This window comes from Ranitomeya imitator, chromosome 3, assembly GCF_032444005.1.
Source record: "Ranitomeya imitator isolate aRanImi1 chromosome 3, aRanImi1.pri, whole genome shotgun sequence".
Classification (NCBI taxonomy): Eukaryota; Metazoa; Chordata; class Amphibia; order Anura; family Dendrobatidae; genus Ranitomeya; species Ranitomeya imitator.
This window is the reverse complement of record NC_091284.1, coordinates 338,441,060-338,464,799: the sequence shown is the minus strand read 5'-3', so window position 1 is coordinate 338,464,799 and position 23,740 is coordinate 338,441,060. Positions and strand designations below refer to the sequence as shown.

Sequence of the window (23,740 nt, the reverse complement as noted above, 5' to 3'; positions counted from 1 at the left end):
GCTCAGCATTATAAACTTCTATGAAGCACTTGGGGGTTCAAAGTGCTCACCACACATCTAGATCAGTTCCTTTGGGGGTCTAGTTTCCAAAATGGGGTCACTTGTGGGGGGTTTCTACTGTTAAGCCACATCATGGGCTCTGCAAACGCAACGTGACGCCCACAGAGCATTCCATCAAAGTCTGCATTTCAAAACGTCACTACTTCACTTCCGAGCCCAGGCATGTGCCCAAACAGTGATTTACCCCCACATATGGGGTATCAGCGTACTCAGGAGAAACTGGACAACAACTTTTGGGGTCAAATTTCTCCTGTTACCCTTGGGAAAATAAAAAATTGCAGGCTAAAAGATCATTTTTGAGAAAATAATTTTTTTTTTTTATTTTCATGGCTCTGCGTTATAAACTTCTGTGAAGCACTTGGGGGTTCAAAGTCCTCACCACACATCTAGATTAGTTCCTTTGGGGGTCTAGTTTCCAAAATGGGGTCATTTCTGGGGGATCTCCAATGTTTAGGCACACAGGGGCTCTCCAAACGTGACATGGTGTCCGCTAATGATTGGAGCTAATTTTCCATTTAAAAAGCCAAATGGCGTGCCATCCCTTCCGAGCCCTGCCGTGCGCCCAAACAGTGGTTTACCCCCACATATGGGGTATCAGCGTACTCAGGACAAACTGGACAACAATATTTGGGGTCCAATTTCTCCTATTATCCTTGGCAAAATAGGAAATTCCAGACTAAAAAATCATTTTTGAGGAAAGAAAAATTATTTTTTATTTTCATGGCTCTGCGTTATAAACTTCTGTGAAGCACCTGGGGGTTTAAAGTGCTCAATATGCATCTAGATAAGTTCCTTGGGGGGTCTAGTTTCCAAAATGGGGTCACTTGTGGGGGAGCTCCAATGTTTAGGCACACAGGGGCTCTCCAAACGCGACATGGTGTCCGCTAACAATTGGAGCTAATTTTCCATTCAAAAAGTCAAATGGCGCGCCTTCCCTTCCGAGCCCTGCCGAGTGCCCAAACAGTGGTTTACCCCCACATATGAGGTATCAGCGTACTCGGGAGAAATTGCCCAACAAATTTTATGATCCATTTTATCCTACTGCCCATGTGAAAAATGAAAAAATTGAGGCGAAAATAATTTTTTTGTGAAAAAAAAGTACTTTTTCATTTTTACAGATCAATTTGTGAAGCACCTGAGGGTTTAAAGTGCTCACTAGGCATCTAAATAAGTTCCTTGGGGGGTCTAGTTTCCAAAATGGGGTCACTTGTGGGGGAGCGCCAATGTTTAGGCACACAGGAGCTATCCAAACGCGACATGGTGTCCGCTAACGATGGAAATAATTTTTCATTCAAAAAGTCAAATGGCGCTCCTTCCTTTCCGAGCCTTACCATGTGCCCAAACAGTGGTTTACCCCCACATGTGAGGTATTGGTGTACTCAGGAGAAATTGCCCAACACATTTTAGGATCCATTTTATCCTGTTGCCCATGTGAAAATGAAAAAATTGAGGCTAAAAGAATTTTTTTGTGAAAAAAAAGTACTTTTTCATTTTTACGGATCAATTTGTGAAGCACCTGGGGGTTCAAAGTGCTCACTATGCATCTAGATAAGTTCCTTGGGGCGTCTAGTTTCCAAAATGGGGTCACTTGTGGGGGAGCTCCAATTTTTAGGCACACGGGGGCTCTCCAAACGTGACATGGTGTCCGCTAAAGAGTGGAGCCAATTTTTGATTCAAAAAGTCAAATGGCGCTCCTTCGCTTCCAAGCCCTGCCGTGCTCCCAAACAGTGGTTTACCCCCACATATGAGGTATCAGCGTACTCAGGACAAATTGGACAACAACTTTCGTGGTTCAGTTTCTCCTTTTACCATTGGGAAAATAAAAAAATTGTTGCTAAAAGATAATTTTTGTGACTAAAAAGTTAAATGTTCATTTTTTCCTTCCATGTTGCTTCTGCTGCTGTGAAGCACCTGAAGGGTTAATAAACTTCTTGAATGTGGTTTTGAGTACCTTGAGGGGTGCAGTTTTTAGAATGGTGTCACTTTTGGGTATTTTCAGCCATATAGACCCCTCAAACTGACTTCAAATGTGAGGTGGTCCCTAAAAAAAATGGTTTTGTAAATTTCGTTGTAAAAATGACAAATCGCTGGTCAAATTTTAACCCTTATAACTTCCTAACAAAAAAAAAATTTTGTTTCCAAAATTGTGCTGATGTAAAGTAAACATGTGGGAAATGTTATTTAACAACTATTTTGTGTCACATATCTCTCTGGTTTAACAGAATAAAAATTCAAAATGTGAAAATTGCGAAATTTTCAAAATTTTCGCCAAATTTCCGTTTTTATCACAAATAAACACAGAATTTATTGACCTAAATTTACCACTAACATGAAGCCCAATATGTCACGAAAAAACAATCTCAGAACCGCTAGGATCCGTTGAAGCGTTCCTGAGTTATTACCTCATAAAGGGACACTGGTCAGAATTGCAAAAAACGGCAAGGTCTTTAAGGTCAAAATAGGCTGGGTCATGAAGGGGTTAAGTGAGGCTGTTTGCCACTGTATGTATTGCACGCCACTTCTTTTATTGGGGTAAGAGCGGTGTGCGCGCACCTGGGACAACTTCCTCCCGGAAGCATCCAGCACACCATCTTCCTCCGGCGTGTGACGTCAGTTCCGGCGCGACCCGGAAGCTGTCTCCCATTCAGTTGGCGCCAGCGTTGTGATGGACACGCCTCCTCCCAGCCCAGCCTCCCGAAAGGAGTGGCCGCCGGGGAGTCCAGCAGGGTAATAAGCGCGGCATATGACAGCCCCCTTCGGCCGGGATTACAGGCGCGCACCACCGTGCCTAGCTGCTTCCCCCCCATCGTGGACCTCGGCCTCAGGACCGGACTTCGTCAGAGAGGGATCCGGTCCAGGTATACAGCTTGCCACAGGCATCCACCTGCAGGAACAGGAAACCAAAACTGAGGAGAGAGGTGCCGCCCCCTTCTTTTATCTCTGCTACAGGTTTCCTGTTCCCGGGGGCAGATATCATCTCTCATGTGCGGTGCTGTCATGGGGAAGGGAAAAAACAGTGTGAGATTGCACTTTTTTTTGCAATTTCATCGCACGTGGAATTTTTTCCCGATTTCTAGTACACAACATGCTAAAACCAATGATGTTGTTCAAAAGTACAGCTTGTCCTGCAAAAAAATAAGCCCTCACATGGCCATATTGACAGAAAGATAAAAAAAAGTTATGGCTCTGGAAAGGAGGGGAGCGAAAAAGAAAATACCCCTGGTCATGATTGGGTTAAAGACGTGTCTTCTCATACCCCTCACTTGGCCCCAGAAAATAATAAAAGCCTATACTCACCTCCCGTGCTGGCACCGTGTCCATGGTATCGGCAGTCGCTCTGCCAGGGCTCACGTGCGGATGTTGTGACACCGGTGCCCAATCAGCGCTTTTGTCACTGTCCCCGCCTCCTGTCGAATTGAAAATGAAGAGGAAGTCAGATCAGCTACAGCCCGGACTTCCTTGGCATGTTCGATTTGTCTGAAGGTGGAGACAGTGACGCCAGCACTGATTTGGTGACGGGGTCACACGTCACAACAACCGCACGAGAGCTGACACTGTGGGAACGGTGGTGGCACAGGAGGGGAGTATAGGCGGGGACGTATTTGCCACAAGGCACTTCAGGGCACGTGCCTAGGGCGGGGGTGGGATGGGGTGGGGGATGGCACCTGAGCAAGGATTTTTTTTTTTGTCCAGAGTCGGCCCGCCCACCTCAGTCTTCCGGCTGCTGCAGCTGCTGCTTACGATATAGACATGGCGTAGCCTGACCTGCCTGTGTCACGTGGTTCCTATGTTATCGTCAATACCTAGCAGGAGCTGCTCCGGTGCTGATGTGGCCAGGCTCCCTGCTCTGCTGAGTGTCCTCCAGCAGGTCAGTGCTGTGTGTCCAGTCTGACTCCTCAATCCGCTGCAGCTGGTGTGGGGGAAGGAGGGCGGACTGCAGAACCTGTTTTACTTATTGCACGGAGAATGGGAGGCAGACTTTGTGCTGGGAGTTTCAGAAGCTACAGGTGCGATATGCAGCCCTCCGTCTCTGGGGCAGGGGTGTGCAGCTTGGTGAGTATATAACTATTTTTTATTTTAGTTATTTTTTTTTAACAGGGATATGGTGCCCACACTGCTAAATACTACGTGGGCTGTGTTATATACTGCGTGGCTGCTATGTACTACGTGACCAGTGTTAGATACTGTGTGGGCTGTGTTATATACTACATGACTGCTATATACTATGTGGCCTGTGCTATATACTATGTGGCTGCTATATACATACATATTCTAGAATACCCGATGTGTTAGAATCGGGCCACCATCTAGTATACAATATTTTATTCAAAGTTATGTCTTTTAAACGAAGGGGAGGAAAAAAATAGGCAAACACAAAAAGAGAACAGGTCCATAATGTGTTAACAGACATCGGTTTACGACTCTTTTTTTTGGCCAAGGGCACATTTAGGACTTGTGCACCTGATTCCCTGCTCATATATCCCCGTGTGTTCGCCATGTATGAAGTCACACTCACCAGACCAGCATAAGACTACACTGCCCCCTTGTGGCCATGACATGACAGGCTGCCGTACAGGCCAGTATAACGCACAGAGCAATGCTACACTGTCACTGTCAGTAAAGGGCTGCCGGAGCTATAGGTAGTGTGGACACGCCCCTTCTTCCCAGCAGCCACCGGTTTGCAAGGTTTCCCGTGTGTCCGTCTTCCCATGATGCTGTGCTGCTGTGTAGTCGGCGTCTTACCGTAGCACCTGTGTGGGTTCTCCGTGCTTCTCATACACTAAGCCTCGTGCTGCAGCTGTGCCGAGCTGACGCCGAATCAGCCTCACCACCGACCACATGTCCGCACCCTTCTGTCGGTTCCGATACGTGACGCTTCGTTCGGCCACGCTCACAGCACGTTGCGTCACGTTTCAGGCCACGCCCACTGCTAACTAAGCGCGAACCAGCTGACGGCTGTGTCTGGGCGGCACGGCTCCGTTACTCCGGCCGCACGGCTCCAGTACACCGGCCGCACGGCTCCATTACTCCGGCCGCACGGCTCCATTACTCCGGCCGCACGGCTCCAGTACACCGGCCGCACGGCTCCATTACTCCGGCCGCACGGCTCCATTACTCCGGCCGGCCCGCACGGCTCCAGTACACCGGCCGCACGGCTCCGTTACTCCGGCCGCACGGCTCCAGTACACCGGCCGCACGGCTCCATTACTCCGGCCGCACGGCTCCATTACTCCGGCCGCACGGCTCCAGTACACCGGCCACACGGCTCCATTACTCCGGCCGCACGGCTCCAGTACACCGGCCGCACGGCTCCAGTACACCGGCCGCACGGCTCCAGTACTCCGGCCGCACGGCTCCAGTACACCGGCCGCACGGCTCCATTACTCCGGCCGCACGGCTCCAGTACACCGGCCGCACGGCTCCAGTACACCGGCCGCACGGCTCCATTACTCCGGCCGCACGGCTCCATTACTCCGGCCGCACGGCTCCAGTACACCGGCCGCACGGCTCCATTACTCCGGCCGCACGGCTCCAGTACACCGGCCGCACGGCTCCAGTACACCGGCCGCACGGCTCCATTACTCCGGCCGCACGGCTCCATTACTCCGGCCGCACGGCTCCATTACACCGGCCGCACGGCTCCAGTACACCGGCCGCACGGCTCCGTTACTCCGGCCGCACGGCTCCAGTACACCGGCCGCACGGCTCCGTTACTCCGGCCGCACGGCTCCATTACTCCGGCCGCACGGCTCCATTACTCCGGCCGCACGGCTCCAGTACACCGGCCACACGGCTCCATTACTCCGGCCGCACGGCTCCAGTACACCGGCCGCACGGCTCCAGTACACCGGCCGCACGGCTCCAGTACTCCGGCCGCACGGCTCCAGTACACCGGCCGCACGGCTCCATTACTCCGGCCGCACGGCTCCAGTACACCGGCCGCACGGCTCCAGTACACCGGCCGCACGGCTCCATTACTCCGGCCGCACGGCTCCATTACTCCGGCCGCACGGCTCCAGTACACCGGCCGCACGGCTCCATTACTCCGGCCGCACGGCTCCAGTACACCGGCCGCACGGCTCCAGTACACCGGCCGCACGGCTCCATTACTCCGGCCGCACGGCTCCATTACTCCGGCCGCACGGCTCCATTACACCGGCCGCACGGCTCCAGTACACCGGCCGCACGGCTCCATTACTCCGGCCGCACGGCTCCAGTACACCGGCCGCACGGCTCCAGTACACCGGCCGCACGGCTCCAGTACACCGGCCGCACGGCTCCAGTACACCGGCCGCACGGCTCCAGTACACCGGCCGCATGGCGCCATTACATCGGCGGCACGGCTCCAGTATACGGTTGCCACTTCATATAAAAGGAGTTCACGCAGAAACCAGCTCCGGAAACGCATTTTTCCCCTGAACCATTTTTTGTGCCTTTTAGTGTTTAAAGGGATGTGCACAATCCGGAGTTGCTGCAGGTCGGACGCTGCGTACATCTGCAGCTGCTACAGAAACCCCATCCGTAGACCTGTGGAGCCCGACATGCGGCGCTCGCACACATCTATTTGCCTTAGGCTACGTTCACATTTGCGTTGTGCGTCGGCGACACAACGCAAATAAAAACGCATGCAACAACGCTGCGTTTTGCGACGCATGCGTCCTTTTTTGCCGAAATTTGGACGCAGAAAAAATGCAACTTGTTGCGTTTTCTGCGCCCGACGCTTGCGGCAAAAAAAAACGCATGCGTCGCACAACGCATGTCCATGCACCCCCCATGTTAAATATAGGGGCGCATGACGCATGCGTCGCTGCGTCGGGAAACGCTAATGTGAACGTAGCCTTACGGAGACTAGTCTCTGCAAGCTAATTTTCCCCGTACAATGTATTGGACGCTGTGATTCCGCATTTGCGGCTTTACATCTGTTCAGTAGACGGCAGCGCTTTGGATGCATCCAAACCGCTGCTATTTCCAGAACGTGGGCACACGATCTTATACAGGATTTTGGGGTGTTAAAGCGTTTGCGGTTTTTTTTACCCCTTTATGACATCAGTCTGTAATATTCCGTCCATGTGCCCTGGGCCTACTTGACCATGGACGGAATATTAACGTCATCGTGATCGCAGGATCGGCGACCCCGCAGTGTGACATGGTCCAATCATTGCCATGGTGACCCGATGTCATGACGACATCCGGGTCACCAGACCTAGAAAACTGTTCATCTCCATGCTGTAGAAGCGATCAGCCTGAAAAAAAAAATGATTGTCCCATAGTGGGACAAAGTAAAAAAGTTCAAAAAAAAAAAATTAAATGTAAAAATGTTAATAAAAAAAATCTAGAATCTCTAAATATTTGAATAATCTATAAATAAATATTTGAATAAAAGTACACGTATTTGGGGATCTCAACGAGGTCACCACAGTTCAGCCCGGCTAGAAACACAGCCTCACTAACCGGAGGTAACCTTGATGATGTCACTGCCGGTCACTGACGCTGCGCTTGCAGCAGCTCAGTCACCAGTGGCTCTTTTAGCCTGGACGGTCGCATATTGGCACCATCCAGGTTTAAAACTATTTATCCCACTTGCATGGGGGTTTCACTGTAAATCTCTCAAATACGTGACTCAGGCGGAACCCCCGGCAGAAGACGCACTATAGTGAGGCATATGGAGGAATTGTGGACGCCAACAAATCTGTGATCTGGCGGTGTCCTTTTTAGGATTGCATAAAAGTTCCGTCGGTCACAGTTTTGTGCCCTTCTGAAAAGGAAACTGCGGAAAAAGGCCAGATGGAGTCCAAAGTAACTCTGCTGCCTCATTATAGTGAATGGATGCCTCGGGGGTTTCATCTGAATCACGTCACTCAGCGATATAGATGGAAACCCCAAAGTAAGAGGTCAGCGTAGAGCACCGCATAAATGTGATGCCAAACATTATGTAAAATGTTCCCTATAAAAGCTTCAAGTCAATCCACAAAAAAAGCAAGTCCTCACTCGGGTCCGCCTTCTGTTAACGGAAATAAAGGGGACTTCCTCATTACTGGTAGCACAAAGGCTCGGGAAAAGTGAAATGGCTCTTCACCCGCCAAAATAAATTCGGCAAATTCTGCACTCCCAAATGCAAATGCCCCCTCCCTTCCGAGCCCCAGTGTACCTAAACCACATATTGCATCCACGTTTGGCATTTCTGAAGCGATGAGAGCCCGCCTAACTTGCATGTCTCCAGAAGCATGAGCTGGGTATAACATACTGGTGACTTCAAAGTACAGGTCACTACAACATTCTGGTCTCTACAACAGCAGTTTGCATTTTTCACTCGGCAACATTCATTGCTGCTTGTTTCTGGAAAATACCCATGGAGTCAAAAATTCCCCAAGGGGTATAGTTTCCTAAATGGGGTCACTTGAGCACTTGAGGGGGGTTCTCCTGGTCTGGCACCTCATTGGCTCTCCCAGTGGGTCATGGCACCTGCAAACCATAACAAAATCTGGCGCTCCTTGCCTTCTGAGCTTTGCACAGTGCTTGAAAATAATTCACGATTACATGTAGGGTTATGGCACACTCAGGAAAAAATGGACCTCAGTTTGTTGCAAAAAAAAAAAATTCCTAAACTAAAAACGGTAAAAATGTAATTTATTCTTTCTTCACCACTCAGTGGTATAAAATTAAGTGAGGCACATGTGGTGTCAATATGATCACTGCACCCCTAGATTAATTCATTGGTGAGTGTAGTTTGTAAATGAGTTCACATATAGGGGGTTTCTGTTGTTCTGGCACCTCGAGGGCTCAGCCCGTGTGACGTGGCACCCTCGAACCATTCCAGAAAAATCTGAACTCCAATATGGCGCCTCTTCCCTTCTGAGCTCTGCACTGTGCCTCAAAAGTAGTTTTACGCTACATTCCACTACACCTCCAAACACAGTAAAACAGCCCAGGCTCACATTGCAAACCCGATTTCTCCAGCAATGCTATAGGTGTGCTGAATGCTTATGGAGGAAAACTCGCACACCAGAAGACTTCATCCACTTCAAATTTATGTTAACCTATAATTCTGCCCTTCACCTCGCCAAACAGACCAACTACACCACCCTGATCTCCTCCCTATCCAACAACCCCAAGAAACTTTTTGACACCTTTCACTCCCTCTCCAGGCTAAATGCACAACCCCGCTATCACAGACATTTGTGCTGATGACCTGGTCTCCCACTTTATAGAGAAAATAGATAATATCCGTCAGGAAATCCGCTCCCAGCCACAAAGTGCAGTGACTCCCATCCCTCCCTGTGGCTCACTCTCCACATTAGATCCCATCACAGAAGAAGTCTCCAAGCTCCGCTGTTCTTCTTGTCCGACTACATGCACTACTGACCCCATTCCCTCACATCTCCCCCAGTCTCTCTCTCCAGTCGTTACAACTCACCTAACTACAGTCTTTAATCTCTCCCTCTCCTCTGGCATTTTCCCCTCCTTTTTCAAACACTTTATCATTACTCCATTATTAAAGAAACTCGCCCCGACCCATTCTGCACAAACAATTACAGACCAGTCTTCAATCTCCCCTCCAATCTCCTTGCATGTCATGTGATTTCAAGCCAATGATTGATTGGTTTAGCTCATATTTAAATATTGGTCATTTGTAGTGAATAGCAGCTTTCATAAAGATCGATGTTGCCATGGAAACGCGTCACTTGCTGTCTCTGTGCATATATGGTGCGGTCTTGGAGCATGTCTATTGTCATGTTTTAATTATTGGAATAAAAGTTTGAAGATTTTTACCCAAGGAGCTGGAAAAAGACCTTTTATTAAAAGCAAAATTACACTGAGCTAATAGAAATAACAAGAAACAAAATAGCATTCTTAACATATATCCCAAAATCAAATAAAGTACTGTTTTCTCTGACACCCATGGCGGCACCACGGAGAGAGAGGGGATCCGCCCACCAAGGACAGGAAACCTACAGATAAAAAGGCGGTAACTCTCTCCCGCATCAGTTGGTTTCCTGTCCTTGATGGGAGACCTACAGACTTACCAACAGAAGACGAACGTCGTGGGATTCAAGGGCCAATCAGTCCGACTCAGGCAGCGGGGGTCCCCCTGCCTCGGCTGGTGTGGTGACCCAAGGCACCACCGCTGGGGCTAGTGGGCCTCTAGGGTGTGCGGGGGAGGTGGCATGGAGATCACAGCCACCTCCCTAGGTAAGATCCACTGCAGCAGCGACAGCATCCAGGGGGGTCCACAGAAAGGAACCCAAAAATTCTAATTCTTTTAAGCTGGAGTTTCTCGCCATCGTCTGGGCGGTAACAGAGAGGTTCAAGCACTACCTGGCCTCGGAAAGATTCACGGTTTACGTGGACAACAATCCGCTGATTCACCTGGAGACGGCAAAACTAGTTGCCTTGGAGCAGCGATGGATGGCCTTGTTATCCAACTATGAATTCACCATCAAATACCGTGCAGGGCACAAGAATGCCAATGCGTTATCCAGGAAGCCACGCTGAACCCATTTCCCCACCATGGATGGGCAGAGACCAAGGACAGTGACCCCGCAGTCTGTCTGGTGAAAGCTGCTGATGCAAGCAGATTCGCACCCTGGTCCAGATGATCCACAAGAGACGCAACAACTGTCCAAGGGGAAAGGCAAACTATTCATCTACGATGGTAAGCTGTGCCGAAGAAACATTGATCCAAGCACTCATGAGTTAGTCTGGCAGATAGTGGTCCCAAGACAAGATGCGCCAATGGTTCTGGAAGCATACCACGATGGAGCAGGACACTTTGGATGGAAGAAGTTGGAGATCCTGTTACGTGGAATGTTTTTCTGGATTGGCATGAGAAAAGCCATCGAAAAGTCGTGCCCAGAGTGTTGCCCATGTAACTTGCGCAGAAAGGACCGTGACAGCCAGTGGGCTCCCCTACAGCCCATAGTCACCAAACAGCCACTTGAACTGGTAGCCTTAGATCACGTGAAGCTAACTCCAAGCCGGTCAGGCTACTGTCATGGCCAAAAGTATTGACACCCCTGCAATTCTGTCAGATAGTACTCATTTCCTTCCTGAAAATGATTGCAATCACAAATTCTTTGGTATTATCTTCATTTAATTTGTCTTAAATGAAAAAACACAAAAGAGAATGAAGCAAAAAGCAAAACATTGATCATTTCACACAAAACTCCAAAAATGGGCCAGACAAAAGTATTGGCACCCTCAACCTAATACTTGGTTGCACAACCTTTAGCCAAAATAACTGCGACCAACCGCTTCCGGTAACCATCAATGAGTTTCTTACAATTCTCTGCTGGAATTTTAGACCATTCTTCTTTGGCAAACTGCTCCAGGTCCCTGATATTTGAAGGGTGCCTTCTCCAAACTGCCATTTTTACATCTATCCACAGGTGTTCTATGGGATTCAGGTCTGTACTCATTGCTGGCCAACTTAGAAGTCTCCAGTGCTTTCTCTCAAACTATTTTCTAGTGCTTTTTGAAGTGTGTTTTGGGTCATTGTCCTGCTGGAAGACCCATGACCTCTGAGGGAGACCCAACTTTCTCACACTGGGCCCTACATTATGCTGCAAAATTTGTTGGTAGTCTTCAGACTTCATTATGCCATGCACACGGTCAAGCAGTCCAGTGTCAGAGGCAGCAAAGCAACCCCAAAACATCAGGGAATCTCCGCCATGTTTGACTGTAGGGACCATGTTCTTTTCTTTGAATGCCTTTTTTTTCTCCTGTAAACTCTATGTTGATGCCTTAGCCCAAAAAGCTCTGCTTTTGTATCATCTGGAGAACATTCTTCCAAAACATTTTAGGCTTTTTCAGGTAAGTTTTGGCAAACTCCAGCCTAGCTTTTTATGTCTCGGGGTAAGAAGTGGGGTCTTCCTGGGTCTCCTACCATACAGTCCCTTTTCATTCAGATGCCGACGGATAGGTTGACACTGTTGTACCCTCAACCTGCAGGGCAGCTTGAACTTGTTTGGATGTTAATCGAGGTTCTTTATTCAACATCCACACAATCTTGCGTTGAAATCTCTTGTCAATTTTTCTTTTCTGTCCACATCTAGGGAGGTTAGCCACAGTGCCATGGGCTTTAAACTTCTTGATGACACTGCGCACGGTAGACACAGGAACATTCAGGTCTTTGGAGATGGACTTGTAGCCTTGAGATTGCTCATGCTTCCTCACAATTTGGTTTCTCAAGTCCTCAGACGGTTCTTTGGTCTTCTTTCTTTTCTCCATGCTCAATGTGGTACACACAAGGACACAGGACAGAGGTTGAGTCAACTTTAATTCATGTCAACTGGCTGCAAGTGTGATTTAGTTATTGCCAACACATGTTAGGTGCCACAGGTAAGTTACAGGTGCTGTTAATTACACAAATTAGAGAAGCATCACATGATTTTTTGAACAGTGCCAATACTTTTGTCCACCCGTTTTTATGTTTGGTGTGGAATTATATCCAATTTGGCTTTAGGACAATTCTTTTTGTGTTTTTTAATTTAAGACAAATTAAATGAAGATAATAATACCAAATAATTTGTGTTTGCAATCATTTTCAGGAAGAAAATGAGTATTATCTGACAGAATTCCAGGGGTGTCAATACTTTTGGCCATGACTGTATGTCTACACTTTGAGCATTGTGGATCATTACTCCAGATTCCTGGTAGTTGTAAATGTCAAGGACCAGACAGCAAAGACAGCAGTCAGAGCCTTCTAACAGCACTTCTGTAGACCACATGGATATCCTGAGAAAGTACTCACTGATCAAGGACCAGCCTTTGAAGCGGAAATATTTCAAGAATTCTGCAACCAGTATGGATGCAAAAAGATCAGAACAACTCTGTTTCACCCGCAAACCAATGGAATGTGGGAAAAGATGAACCAAGTAGGGATTGACTTACTGAAGACCTTGCCTTTACATGAAAGAAACTTATGGCCAGAAAAGTTACCAGACTTTCTAGATTTGTATAACCACATTTCAGTGAATTCCACTAACTGCACTCCAGCATACCTGATGAGAGGAAGATCTAGTAAACTACCAGTTGATCTAGACATGGGAGTCCTAACCCCAGAAAATACCTCACCTGATGCAGATTGAGAGACAACAAAAGTACCGCCAAGTACAAGAGTGTGTCAAAAGAAGTCTATCACAGGGGAGACAAAAGCAAGAAAGAGACTATAACCAACGTGCCCCTGCAATTCCCTTGTCACCAGGTGAACAAGTGCTAAAACATAAAAGACTGCACAGTGATTACCCAAAAACTTTTATTGTAAATAGTTTGGCACCCTCAAGGTGCACCCTGGTTCTGCCCACCTGCCGGCGTGGGTAGAGCCTTCTTTGTTTCAGCAGACCGAAGATAAAACTGTCTGGCGTGGCGAACACCTGGTCAGGATATGCCTTGAAGCCTGCCCAAGACCTACGTTGGGGGTTTATGACGGGTCCCTCACATCGGTACTGTTTAATTTATGAACATTGACACCCTGGTATAAGGCCAGATGTACTTTTATTAACTGTTTGGTTTTGCAACGTTCAAGAACCATGCCTCCCATAAGGGATGAAAAGTTATCAACCCGTTTTAATGTATTTCTAATGTTTTGCAAAAATGTCTTTCTAACCTGTTGTTTATATTTCCTTTCCCAGTCTAGTAGTACTGGATTTAACGGGGGGGGGGGGGGGGGCGGGGAGGGGGAATGTGGCACTCCAGGAGTTCGGATACGACAGTAATGCTGCCTTCCTCTCGGGGAGGGTAATGATATGCCTGGAGACAAGTAAGATTCCCTTTGGCAGGTTATCACACACACAACACCTTCCAAATCCAGACCAGGAGGGGGAGCTCAAAACCCTGTTTCAGGGCAGCTTCCCTGGATAAAGATCTTGGTTTGGAGGCAAAATCAGTTTAGTCTGTACAGAAAGTCTGTGAGTGAGGACAGACAGGGACTGAGCCCAGTGGAGATACAGGACTCCAGGAGGCTAAGACTAGGCCTTCAGGGAGTCGGTGCGCAGCAACTGGGTACCAGGAGCCTGAGGCTTTTGTGGAACTATAAGACACATAGCAGAACCGGAGGGCAGAGGATTACATGGACTTTGCCCATATTTATCTGTGGTACAGCAGCACCCTGGAGTCTCCATGGAGACCCCAGTAAGCAAGGCTCAAGCTGCCTACCATACAGGTATCTGTTCCAGGACAGGGAAACGAATTAGGACTTTGCTGGGAACACTTAGTGGCAGTATGGACCTCAGTTACAGCAAGCACAGAGAGGAAGGCTTCTACCTGACCTGCCAAGGGGATTCCGCTTGTCTCTGGACTCCTAATGTACCTGTTGCCGGTGCCCTGGACTGTGGCCTGTCACCCATAGTAAACCAGGTAAAGACTTACAACTTGTCTCCATTTATTCACCGGCACATACTATCCATGCCACACACCATAGGACCCCTAGGGACCCCGCTTCACCTGTGGGAAGTGTACCATCAGTGCTGCAATAACATCCCCCAGTGGACCCCTTCAACGCAGCGTCGGTCCCACTACTGACCGAACACCACAGGTGGTGTCACAACAAACTTTGAACATTTTCCCCTTTGAAGTTGAGGCCCAGGGCCATGGACCGGGTCGCAGCCACCGTGACTTCCCCCTTGCGACCGGACCCGGTACTGAGTACCCCACTGCCCTAGGGGCGACTCACAATACTGTTTCTTTTGCACAAGGCTCTGATTTGAGAAGGCTCTGCATTTCATGAAGCCCATTACAAGCTCTGATTGGACATCTGTAATAATGGCATGTTATTTTTTCTGGTGTGCGATGCTGCTCTTCCTTATGGCAGTTGTAATCGGAGAAGAAAATTCGGTAAGTGGCAATGACAGAGAATTTCCTAGATTCCATTCCATATTTTATTTTATTGTGTTATACAAAATTATATAATGCTGGGAGATATCGAGGTCTCATTTGCAAAATCTTAGCAGACATGGTATAGCTATATTTATTTCCAGCAGCCACTAATGCCAATGTCTAAACATCACAAAGCTTTGTCACAGTGTTGTAATTATTAGTATAAAGATTGTAATAATCCTCAAAGGGGTTTTACCATCAACAAAATACATTTTAATTAATAGATGTTGGAATAAAAATAAGTTACACAATTGGTTGTGTTAAAAAAAAGTTAATAAAATGTATTCCCTATGCTGAGATAATCTTCTAAATCCTATTTGTGTCCCTGCTGTTTATTGTGTAATGGCTGTGTTTGGAACCTGGTCTGAACATATCACAGCTGCTGGTCAGGGGAGGACACCAAAGAGAGTATACAGACATTACAGCATGGGATCGCAAATTATTCTTTTAAGGTACCGTCACACTGAACGATATCGCTAGCGATCCGTGACGTTGCAGCGTCCTGGCTAGCGATATCGTTCAATTTGACAGGCAGCAGCGATCAGGATCCTGCTGTGCCATCGTTGGTCGGTGCAGAAAGTCCAGAACTTTATTTCGTCGCTGGACTCCCTGCAGACATCGCTGAATCGGCGTGTGTGACGCCGATTCAGCGATGTCTTCACTGGTAACCAGGGTAAACATCGGGTTACTAAGCGCAGGGCCACGCTTAGTAACCCGATGTTTACCCTGGTTACCAGCGTAAACGTAAAAAAAAACAAACACTACATACTTACCTTCCGCTGTCTGTCCCCCGGCGCTGTGCTTCTCTGCACTGTGAGCGCCGGCCAGCCGGAAAGCAGAGCACAGCGGTGACGTCACCGCTGTGCTTTCCAGCTGGCGCTCACAGTCAGTGCAGAGAAGCACAGCGCCGGAGGACAGACAGCGGAAGGTAAGTATGTCGTGTTTTTTTTTTTATGTTTACGCTGGTAACCAGGGTAAACATCGGGTTACTAAGCGTGGCCCTGCGCTTAGTAACCCGATGTTTACCCTGGTTACCAGGGGACCAGCTTCGTTGGTCGCTGGAGAGCTGTCTGTGTGACAGCTCTCCAGCGACCAAACAGCAACGCTGCAGCGATCGGGATCGTTGTCTAGATCGCTGCAGCATCGCTTAATGTGACGGTACCTTTAGTGTGGCAAAACATTTCACTGCTTGATTTTAATCAATGTTTTACCTCAAAGAACCATTTGCTGTCCCGTGCGGTCATGTTGCTTCCTCCTCTGCCCAGGTGATGTGGTATGATCATACCATTTTCCTGTATGGTCAGACAGAGCCATTACACAGGACACAGTAGGGACACATTTGTAAGATTATTTCAGCACAGGAAAAAAAATTTTTTAAACACATCAAATTATGGAAATCATTATTTAAAGATCTAATGATGAAAATGTTGATTAAAATTAAATTTGTTCTTGCTAAAAGCCACAGAAGAGATGTGGGTAGACAAGTCTACATTTAACATTGAAATAGAAAGGATTTCATATATTTGTGCCACAAACCTGTTATATTTGAACATTTCTTTAAGAAATGAATATTATTATCGAATTACTCTGGTAATGGATAAAGAGGGTATTAGATATACATGAATAGCTCTAGGCATTTTGAGATTGAATTCTTACTTGTGTACTTGAGGCTACAGATTATATTTATATTGTATTACATATGCACCATATTAACATGCTTCTTCCATTGCTTATGGCTATTGCTTGTTGGAAGTGTGAACCACACGTATGAACATCTATTATGTTTTGAAACCCAATAAACTGTTTGCCACCTAAGGCCAGGTCAAGTTTAGATGAGCAATTTGATAGCGTGACTTTGCTTGTCCATATACCTAAAGGTACCGTCACACTCAGCAACTTTGCAACGAGAACGACAACAATCTGTGACGTTGCAGCGTCCTGGATAGCGATCTCGTTGTGTTTGACACGCAGCAGCGATCTGGATCCCGCTGTTATATCGCTGGTCGGAGCTAGAAGTCCAGAACTTTATTTGGTCGCTAGATCGGCGTGTATCGTCATGTTTGACATCAAAAGCAACGACGCCAGCAATGTTTTTACATGGAGCGAGAACGATAAGTGAGTCGCCGTTACGTCACTGGATCGCTCCTGCATCGTTCTGGAGTTGCTGTGTTTGACGTCTCTACAGCGATCTAACAGCGACGCTCCAGCGATCTAGTTTAGGTCGGATCGTTGTCTATATCGCTGCAGCGTCGCTTAGTGTAACGGTACCTTAAGACGGATGAAGGCGCTACATTCTATTTCCTTGCAGTAATCTGGTTTGTGATAAAGACTAGACTGGTGTTAGGTGTGCATTAGCACATAGGCCAATATTGGTCCATATGCTGTTTGTTGCACACATGGACATCATGAAGGCTAAACATATGTTCATGTGAACTTAGTTTCACACAGGGAATTGTAACATGATTTGTGGCATTTTAATTATTGCCATTTTTCAAAGTTTAACTTTTGAACATAGCTTTTTTTTTTAACAAAAAACAAAGTGTAAAAGATAATACTTTAAAGTGAACATATGCAACATTTAGGTTTCTTTGCCATAATTGATGATAAAATGCAGCCGGCTTTAAGTGTGCCATTTGTACGGGTATTTTTCATAACTTTCCAGAAACACATGTACAAGATGCTACAAAATAAAAATGTTGTATGGAAACTGCTTCTCGATTTGTCACTATATAGCCCATGACATGCGTGACCATCCTCAATAAGAAGAAAAACACCGTGTGCACAGCTCACAAATTGGTGCTAAAACTTAGGTTCCCAAACCGTCAATACATGTAATGTAAAAGTTTAGCACTCAACTTCAGTAACCGTAGACACAATCATAACCGTGAAAACGATTTATTAGTAGCACCAGAAACGTTTCAGTCCCTTAGGACTTTCATCAGTCGCTACAACATAAAAAAGAGTGAAATAACAAAAAAGAAGTACAACCTGTACAAAAATAACTAAAGTATATACAAAAAATACTAATGAATAGACAGACAAGGTATACATGAAGTTTAGGTCAAACATAATATATAGCATAATGCATAGGAGTAATCAGGGAAACTAATATCCAGGCCAAGTGTTACTCCAATGAAAAGGGCGTGATGAAGCCAGTGGACGGGACCAAGGTAAGAATGAGGTGGATCAAGCCGACATGCAAATCATGCTCATGAAGAGACTATCTAGAAAGTCGAATAAATAGTGGCTAAGAGTGGATAAACTAGCCAAGTGTGGTATAGCTATTATGGACAAGCGTGTAGATACGTTGTACCAGGAGGTGATAAAGGGTGGTGTCCGAGTAGATAGAAAGAAGAGAAGAAGAAAGAAAAAACAAGCACAAAGTAGATCAAAATTAAGCAGACACACATACCGTGCCTATGAAGATCCAAGCAGGCAAATATAGAATAGCTGGAAAATTATGAGAATAACCAGCGCCTGAATGAGAGGGGAGCAATCAAAAATAGATATGAGACTCCAAGCTCCAGAGAATGAAGGGGCAAAAGAGAATATTACGGATACTCACATATAGGTGAAAGCGCCCCAATGTAAAGGGGATGTACTAGAAAGATAATGTAAAAAGGGGGAGGGAAGATTAGACACGAACAATACACCCCGCCAGTCCCGGAGTGAATAATGAAATAGGTACCTTAAAGTGTATATGAAAACGATATATAAGTAGCACCAGATGGTGGAAGCTGTCCACCTAACGGGTGAATCACCCGTGACTATGGGAGAGAAAGAGACCATAATCAAATATATAGGACCAGGGAGAGAGGTATGAAATTCCGGAACAGATACCCCCGAAAACAGATTACCTTGAGAATGCTGGGGAGAGGGAGAGGAGAGCCACCTCTGGACACGGCGTCCACCGCAAGTCTGTGAAGCGGTGGTAAACGCCGGTTTAAATGGCGCCAGACGCCGGCCCTGAGACTAGGGGGCGGAGACGCCAAACCGGAAGTGACGTAGCGTGGCGTCAGCCGAGGTGGAACGGAAACAAAATGGTGAAGCGGTTCACCTAGTCTGTGCGTTCCACCTGGCGGCCATACACATGCAGAAAACAGAGGAGCTAACAAAGAATGAGGACTAGATGAAAGAAAAAAGAGAAAAAAAAAAAAGGAAATGGCATAACGAAACGGACATCCCTAGGTGTAATATAAGGGGAACATATGGAGAAATTATAAAAAAAGGAGAAATATATAAGGGAGAAAAAAAAGGGGGGATCTGTCGCATAAGGGTAGGGATCCAGGGCTAACCTGGATAACAAGAGCCATAACCCAAGAGGGTAATATGGTTAGAGAACATCAATGATAAGCCAGAAAAGAAGAGGAAAGGGGATATAGAAATATGCAGATAAATGGGGAGTATAGTAACAAGTGATGTATGTGCCCCTCTTACCCAGGTCAAATTAAGACCAACATGCAGGCCATAGTAAACTATACAGATATTAACAGTCGTGAGATGAGTGAGCTGTTGAATTATAGAGAGAGCCGTGATGAGGGGTCCTCCGGTGGGTGTTGGTAGTTGACGTGAGAGGTATACAGTGCCCACCATTTAATAGAGACGATTCTATGAGAAATAGAAACACGTGTTAATATGGGATACACTAAATACAGTTAACAAACAGCATACATATATTTTACTAAGTAAAAACCGACAACTCGTATTCTCTATTAAGACCCTTCGGTGTCAATGTGTCCAGTGTGTGGATCCAGTATGCCTCGCGTTTTTTTAGGGTGAGAATCCTATTTCCACCTCGACGTGGTGGTGGTATCTGTTCAAGAATTAGAAATTTGAGCTGTGAGATGTTATGACCTACAGCAGCAAAATGGTGGGGTACAGGTAGGAGGAGGTTATTGCATCGGATGGTGGATTTATGCTTCGATATTCTGTCACGGATGGGTTGCGACGTTTCACCTACATAGAGAAGGCCACAAGGGCACTTGAGGACATAGACTACATAGGACGAGTTACACGTGAAGAAGCCATGAATTTTGTGGACTTTACCCGAGTGTGGGTGTGCAATGGTGTCACCTTTCTGGACATTATTGCACTGTGCGCAATGAAGGCACGGGAAGGTGCCTTTTCTCGGGGTATTTAAAAAGAGTTGCCGTGTAACAGTGCTAGAACCTATGTCAGCTTTAACCAAGGTATCACGGAGGTTCGGAGCCCGTTTAAAACAGGGTAGGAACGGTTGTTTGAACTCAGGGACATCTGGATGTGCCGTAGTGAGCAATGGCCAATGTCTGCGTATGGCTTTATGTAAGATATATACAGATGGATGAAACCCATGTACAAATGGGATGCGTTTCGTGTTGTCCATCCTAAAGGTGTTGGTTACCGTTCGAGAATTTTCCAGCAGAGCAGGAGGATAGCCCCTAGCCAAAAATTTCTTTGTCATGCCATCAATACGCGACTCTCTAATCTCGGTATTGGATACAATCCTTTGCACTCTTTGGTATTGTGCTCGTGGAATAGATTTTTTGGTTGAGGGAGGGTGTAAGCTGTCATAGTGTAACAGACTATTACGGTCTGTATCCTTAAAGTATAAATCAGTGCTCAACCTGCCATCACTATCCTTAATAACAAGTGTGTCTAGGAAGTTAATCTTGTCTTGACTAGTGTTGATAGTGAATTCAATGCCAGGCCATGAGACATTAAGGAACCCAAAGAATTTTTCAAGAGTGTCAGGTGACCCGCGCCAGATACAAAACACGTCGTCGATGTATCTTTTCCAGATGATTACATGATCCTGAAAGGGGGAACTCTTGTAAATCACATTTTCTTCGAAATCTATCATGTAGGCGTTAGCGTATGGAGGCGCTACGTGTGACCCCATGGCTGTCCCCCTTACCTGTAGATAGAAGGTGTCTTGAAATAAGAAAAAATTCGAAGTTAGAATTAATCTCAGTAATTCAATGCAAAGTGATACTTGGACTGGGTCCATCCCAGCGCCCTCCAAGAGGCGGCGAGTGGAGTCCACACCGCTTTCACCTATATGTGAGTATCCGTAATATTCTCTTTTGCCCCTTCATTCTCTGGAGCTTGGAGTCTCATATCTATTTTTGATTGCTCCCCTCTCATTCAGGCGCTGGTTATTCTCATAATTTTCCAGCTATTCTATATTTGCCTGCTTGGATCTTCATAGGCACGGTATGTGTGTCTGCTTAATTTTGATCTACTTTGTGCTTGTTTTTTCTTTCTTCTTCTCTTCTTTCTATCTACTCGGACACCACCCTTTATCACCTCCTGGTACAACGTATCTACACGCTTGTCCATAATAGCTATACCACACTTGGCTAGTTTATCCACTCTTAGCCACTATTTATTCGACTTTCTAGATAGTCTCTTCATGAGCATGATTTGCATGTCGGCTTGATCCACCTCATTCTTACCTTGGTCCCGTCCACTGGCTTCATCACGCCCTTTTCATTGGAGTAACACTTGGCCTGGATATTAGTTTCCCTGATTACTCCTATTGTTTGACCTAAACTTCATGTATACCTTGTCTGTCTATTCATTAGTATTTTTTGTATATACTTTAGTTATTTTTGTACAGGTTGTACTTCTTTTTTGTTATTTCACTCTTTTTTATGTTGTAGCGACTGATGAAAGTCCTAAGGGACTGAAACGTTTCTGGTGCTACTAATAAATCGTTTTCACGGTTATGATTGTGTCTACGGTTACTGAAGTTGAGTGCTAAACTTTTACATTACATGTATTGACGGTTTGGGAACCTAAGTTTTAGCACCAATTTGTGAGCTGTGCACACGGTGTTTTTCTTCTCACGTGTATTCCTTTCAGGATCATGTAATCATCTGGAAAAGATACATCGACGACGTGTTTTGTATCTGGCGCGGGTCACCTGACACTCTTGAAAAATTCTTTGGGTTCCTTAATGTCTCATGGCCTGGCATTGAATTCACTATCAACACTAGTCAAGACAAGATTAACTTCCTAGACACACTTGTTATTAAGGATAGTGATGGCAGGTTGAGCACTGATTTATACTTTAAGGATACAGACCGTAATAGTCTGTTACACTATGACAGCTTACACCCTCCCTCAACCAAAAAATCTATTCCACGAGCACAATACCAAAGAGTGCAAAGGATTGTATCCAATACCGAGATTAGAGAGTCGCGTATTGATGGCATGACAAAGAAATTTTTGGCTAGGGGCTATCCTCCTGCTCTGCTGGAAAATTCTCGAACGGTAACCAACACCTTTAGGATGGACAACACGAAACGCATCCCATTTGTACATGGGTTTCATCCATCTGTATATATCTTACATAAAGCCATACGCAGACATTGGCCATTGCTCACTACGGCACATCCAGATGTCCCTGAGTTCAAACAACCGTTCCTACCCTGTTTTAAACGGGCTCCGAACCTCCGTGATACCTTGGTTAAAGCTGACATAGGTTCTAGCACTGTTACACGGCAACTCTTTTTAAATACCCCGAGAAAAGGCACCTTCCCGTGCCTTCATTGCGCACAGTGCAATAATGTCCAGAAAGGTGACACCATTGCACACCCACACTCGGGTAAAGTCCACAAAATTCATGGCTTCTTCACGTGTAACTCGTCCTATGTAGTCTATGTCCTCAAGTGCCCTTGTGGCCTTCTCTATGTAGGTGAAACGTCGCAACCCATCCGTGACAGAATATCGAAGCATAAATCCACCATCCGATGCAATAACCTCCTCCTACCTGTACCCCACCATTTTGCTGCTGTAGGTCATAACATCTCACAGCTCAAATTTCTAATTCTTGAACAGATACCACCACCACGTCGAGGTGGAAATAGGATTCTCACCCTAAAAAAACGCGAGGCATACTGGATCCACACACTGGACACATTGACACCGAAGGGTCTTAATAGAGAATACGAGTTGTCGGTTTTTACTTAGTAAAATATATGTATGCTGTTTGTTAACTGTATTTAGTGTATCCCATATTAACACGTGTTTCTATTTCTCATAGAATCGTCTCTATTAAATGGTGGGCACTGTATACCTCTCACGTCAACTACCAACACCCACCGGAGGACCCCTCATCACGGCTCTCTCTATAATTCAACAGCTCACTCATCTCACGACTGTTAATATCTGTATAGTTTACTATGGCCTGCATGTTGGTCTTAATTTGACCTGGGTAAGAGGGGCACATACATCACTTGTTACTATACTCCCCATTTATCTGCATATTTCTATATCCCCTTTCCTCTTCTTTTCTGGCTTATCATTGATGTTCTCTAACCATATTACCCTCTTGGGTTATGGCTCTTGTTATCCAGGTTAGCCCTGGATCCCTACCCTTATGCGACAGATCCCCCCTTTTTTTTCTCCCTTATATATTTCTCCTTTTTTTATAATTTCTCCATATGTTCCCCTTATATTACACCTAGGGATGTCCGTTTCGTTATGCCTTTTCCTTTTTTTTTTTTTTTTTTTCTCTTTTTTTTCTCTTTTTTCTTTCATCTAGTCCTCATTCTTTGTTAGCTCCTCTGTTTTCTGCATGTGTATGGCCGCCAGGTGGAACGCACAGACTAGGTGAACCGCTTCACCATTTTGTTTCCGTTCCACCTCGGCTGACGCCACGCTACGTCACTTCCGGTTTGGCGTCTCCGCCCCCTAGTCTCAGGGCCGGCGTCTGGCGCCATTTAAACCGGCGTTTACCACCGCTTCACAGACTTGCGGTGGACGCCGTGTCCAGAGGTGGCTCTCCTCTCCCTCTCCCCAGCATTCTCAAGGTAATCTGTTT

At 46.3% G+C, this 23,740-nt stretch overlaps 1 protein-coding gene across 1 annotated transcript in view; it reads right to left on the bottom strand.

The window, feature by feature from the left end:
• Nucleotides 1-4,962, bottom strand: part of MECR (mitochondrial trans-2-enoyl-CoA reductase) — a 92,924-nt gene extending 87,962 nt beyond the window's left edge. The window contains exon 1 of the mRNA XM_069756759.1: nucleotides 4,804-4,962. Coding sequence (XP_069612860.1) covers nucleotides 4,804-4,901 — 98 coding nt within the window. The 5' untranslated portion in view covers nucleotides 4,902-4,962. The remainder of the gene's footprint in view (nucleotides 1-4,803) is intronic.
• Nucleotides 4,963-23,740: the final 18,778 nt, after the last annotated feature.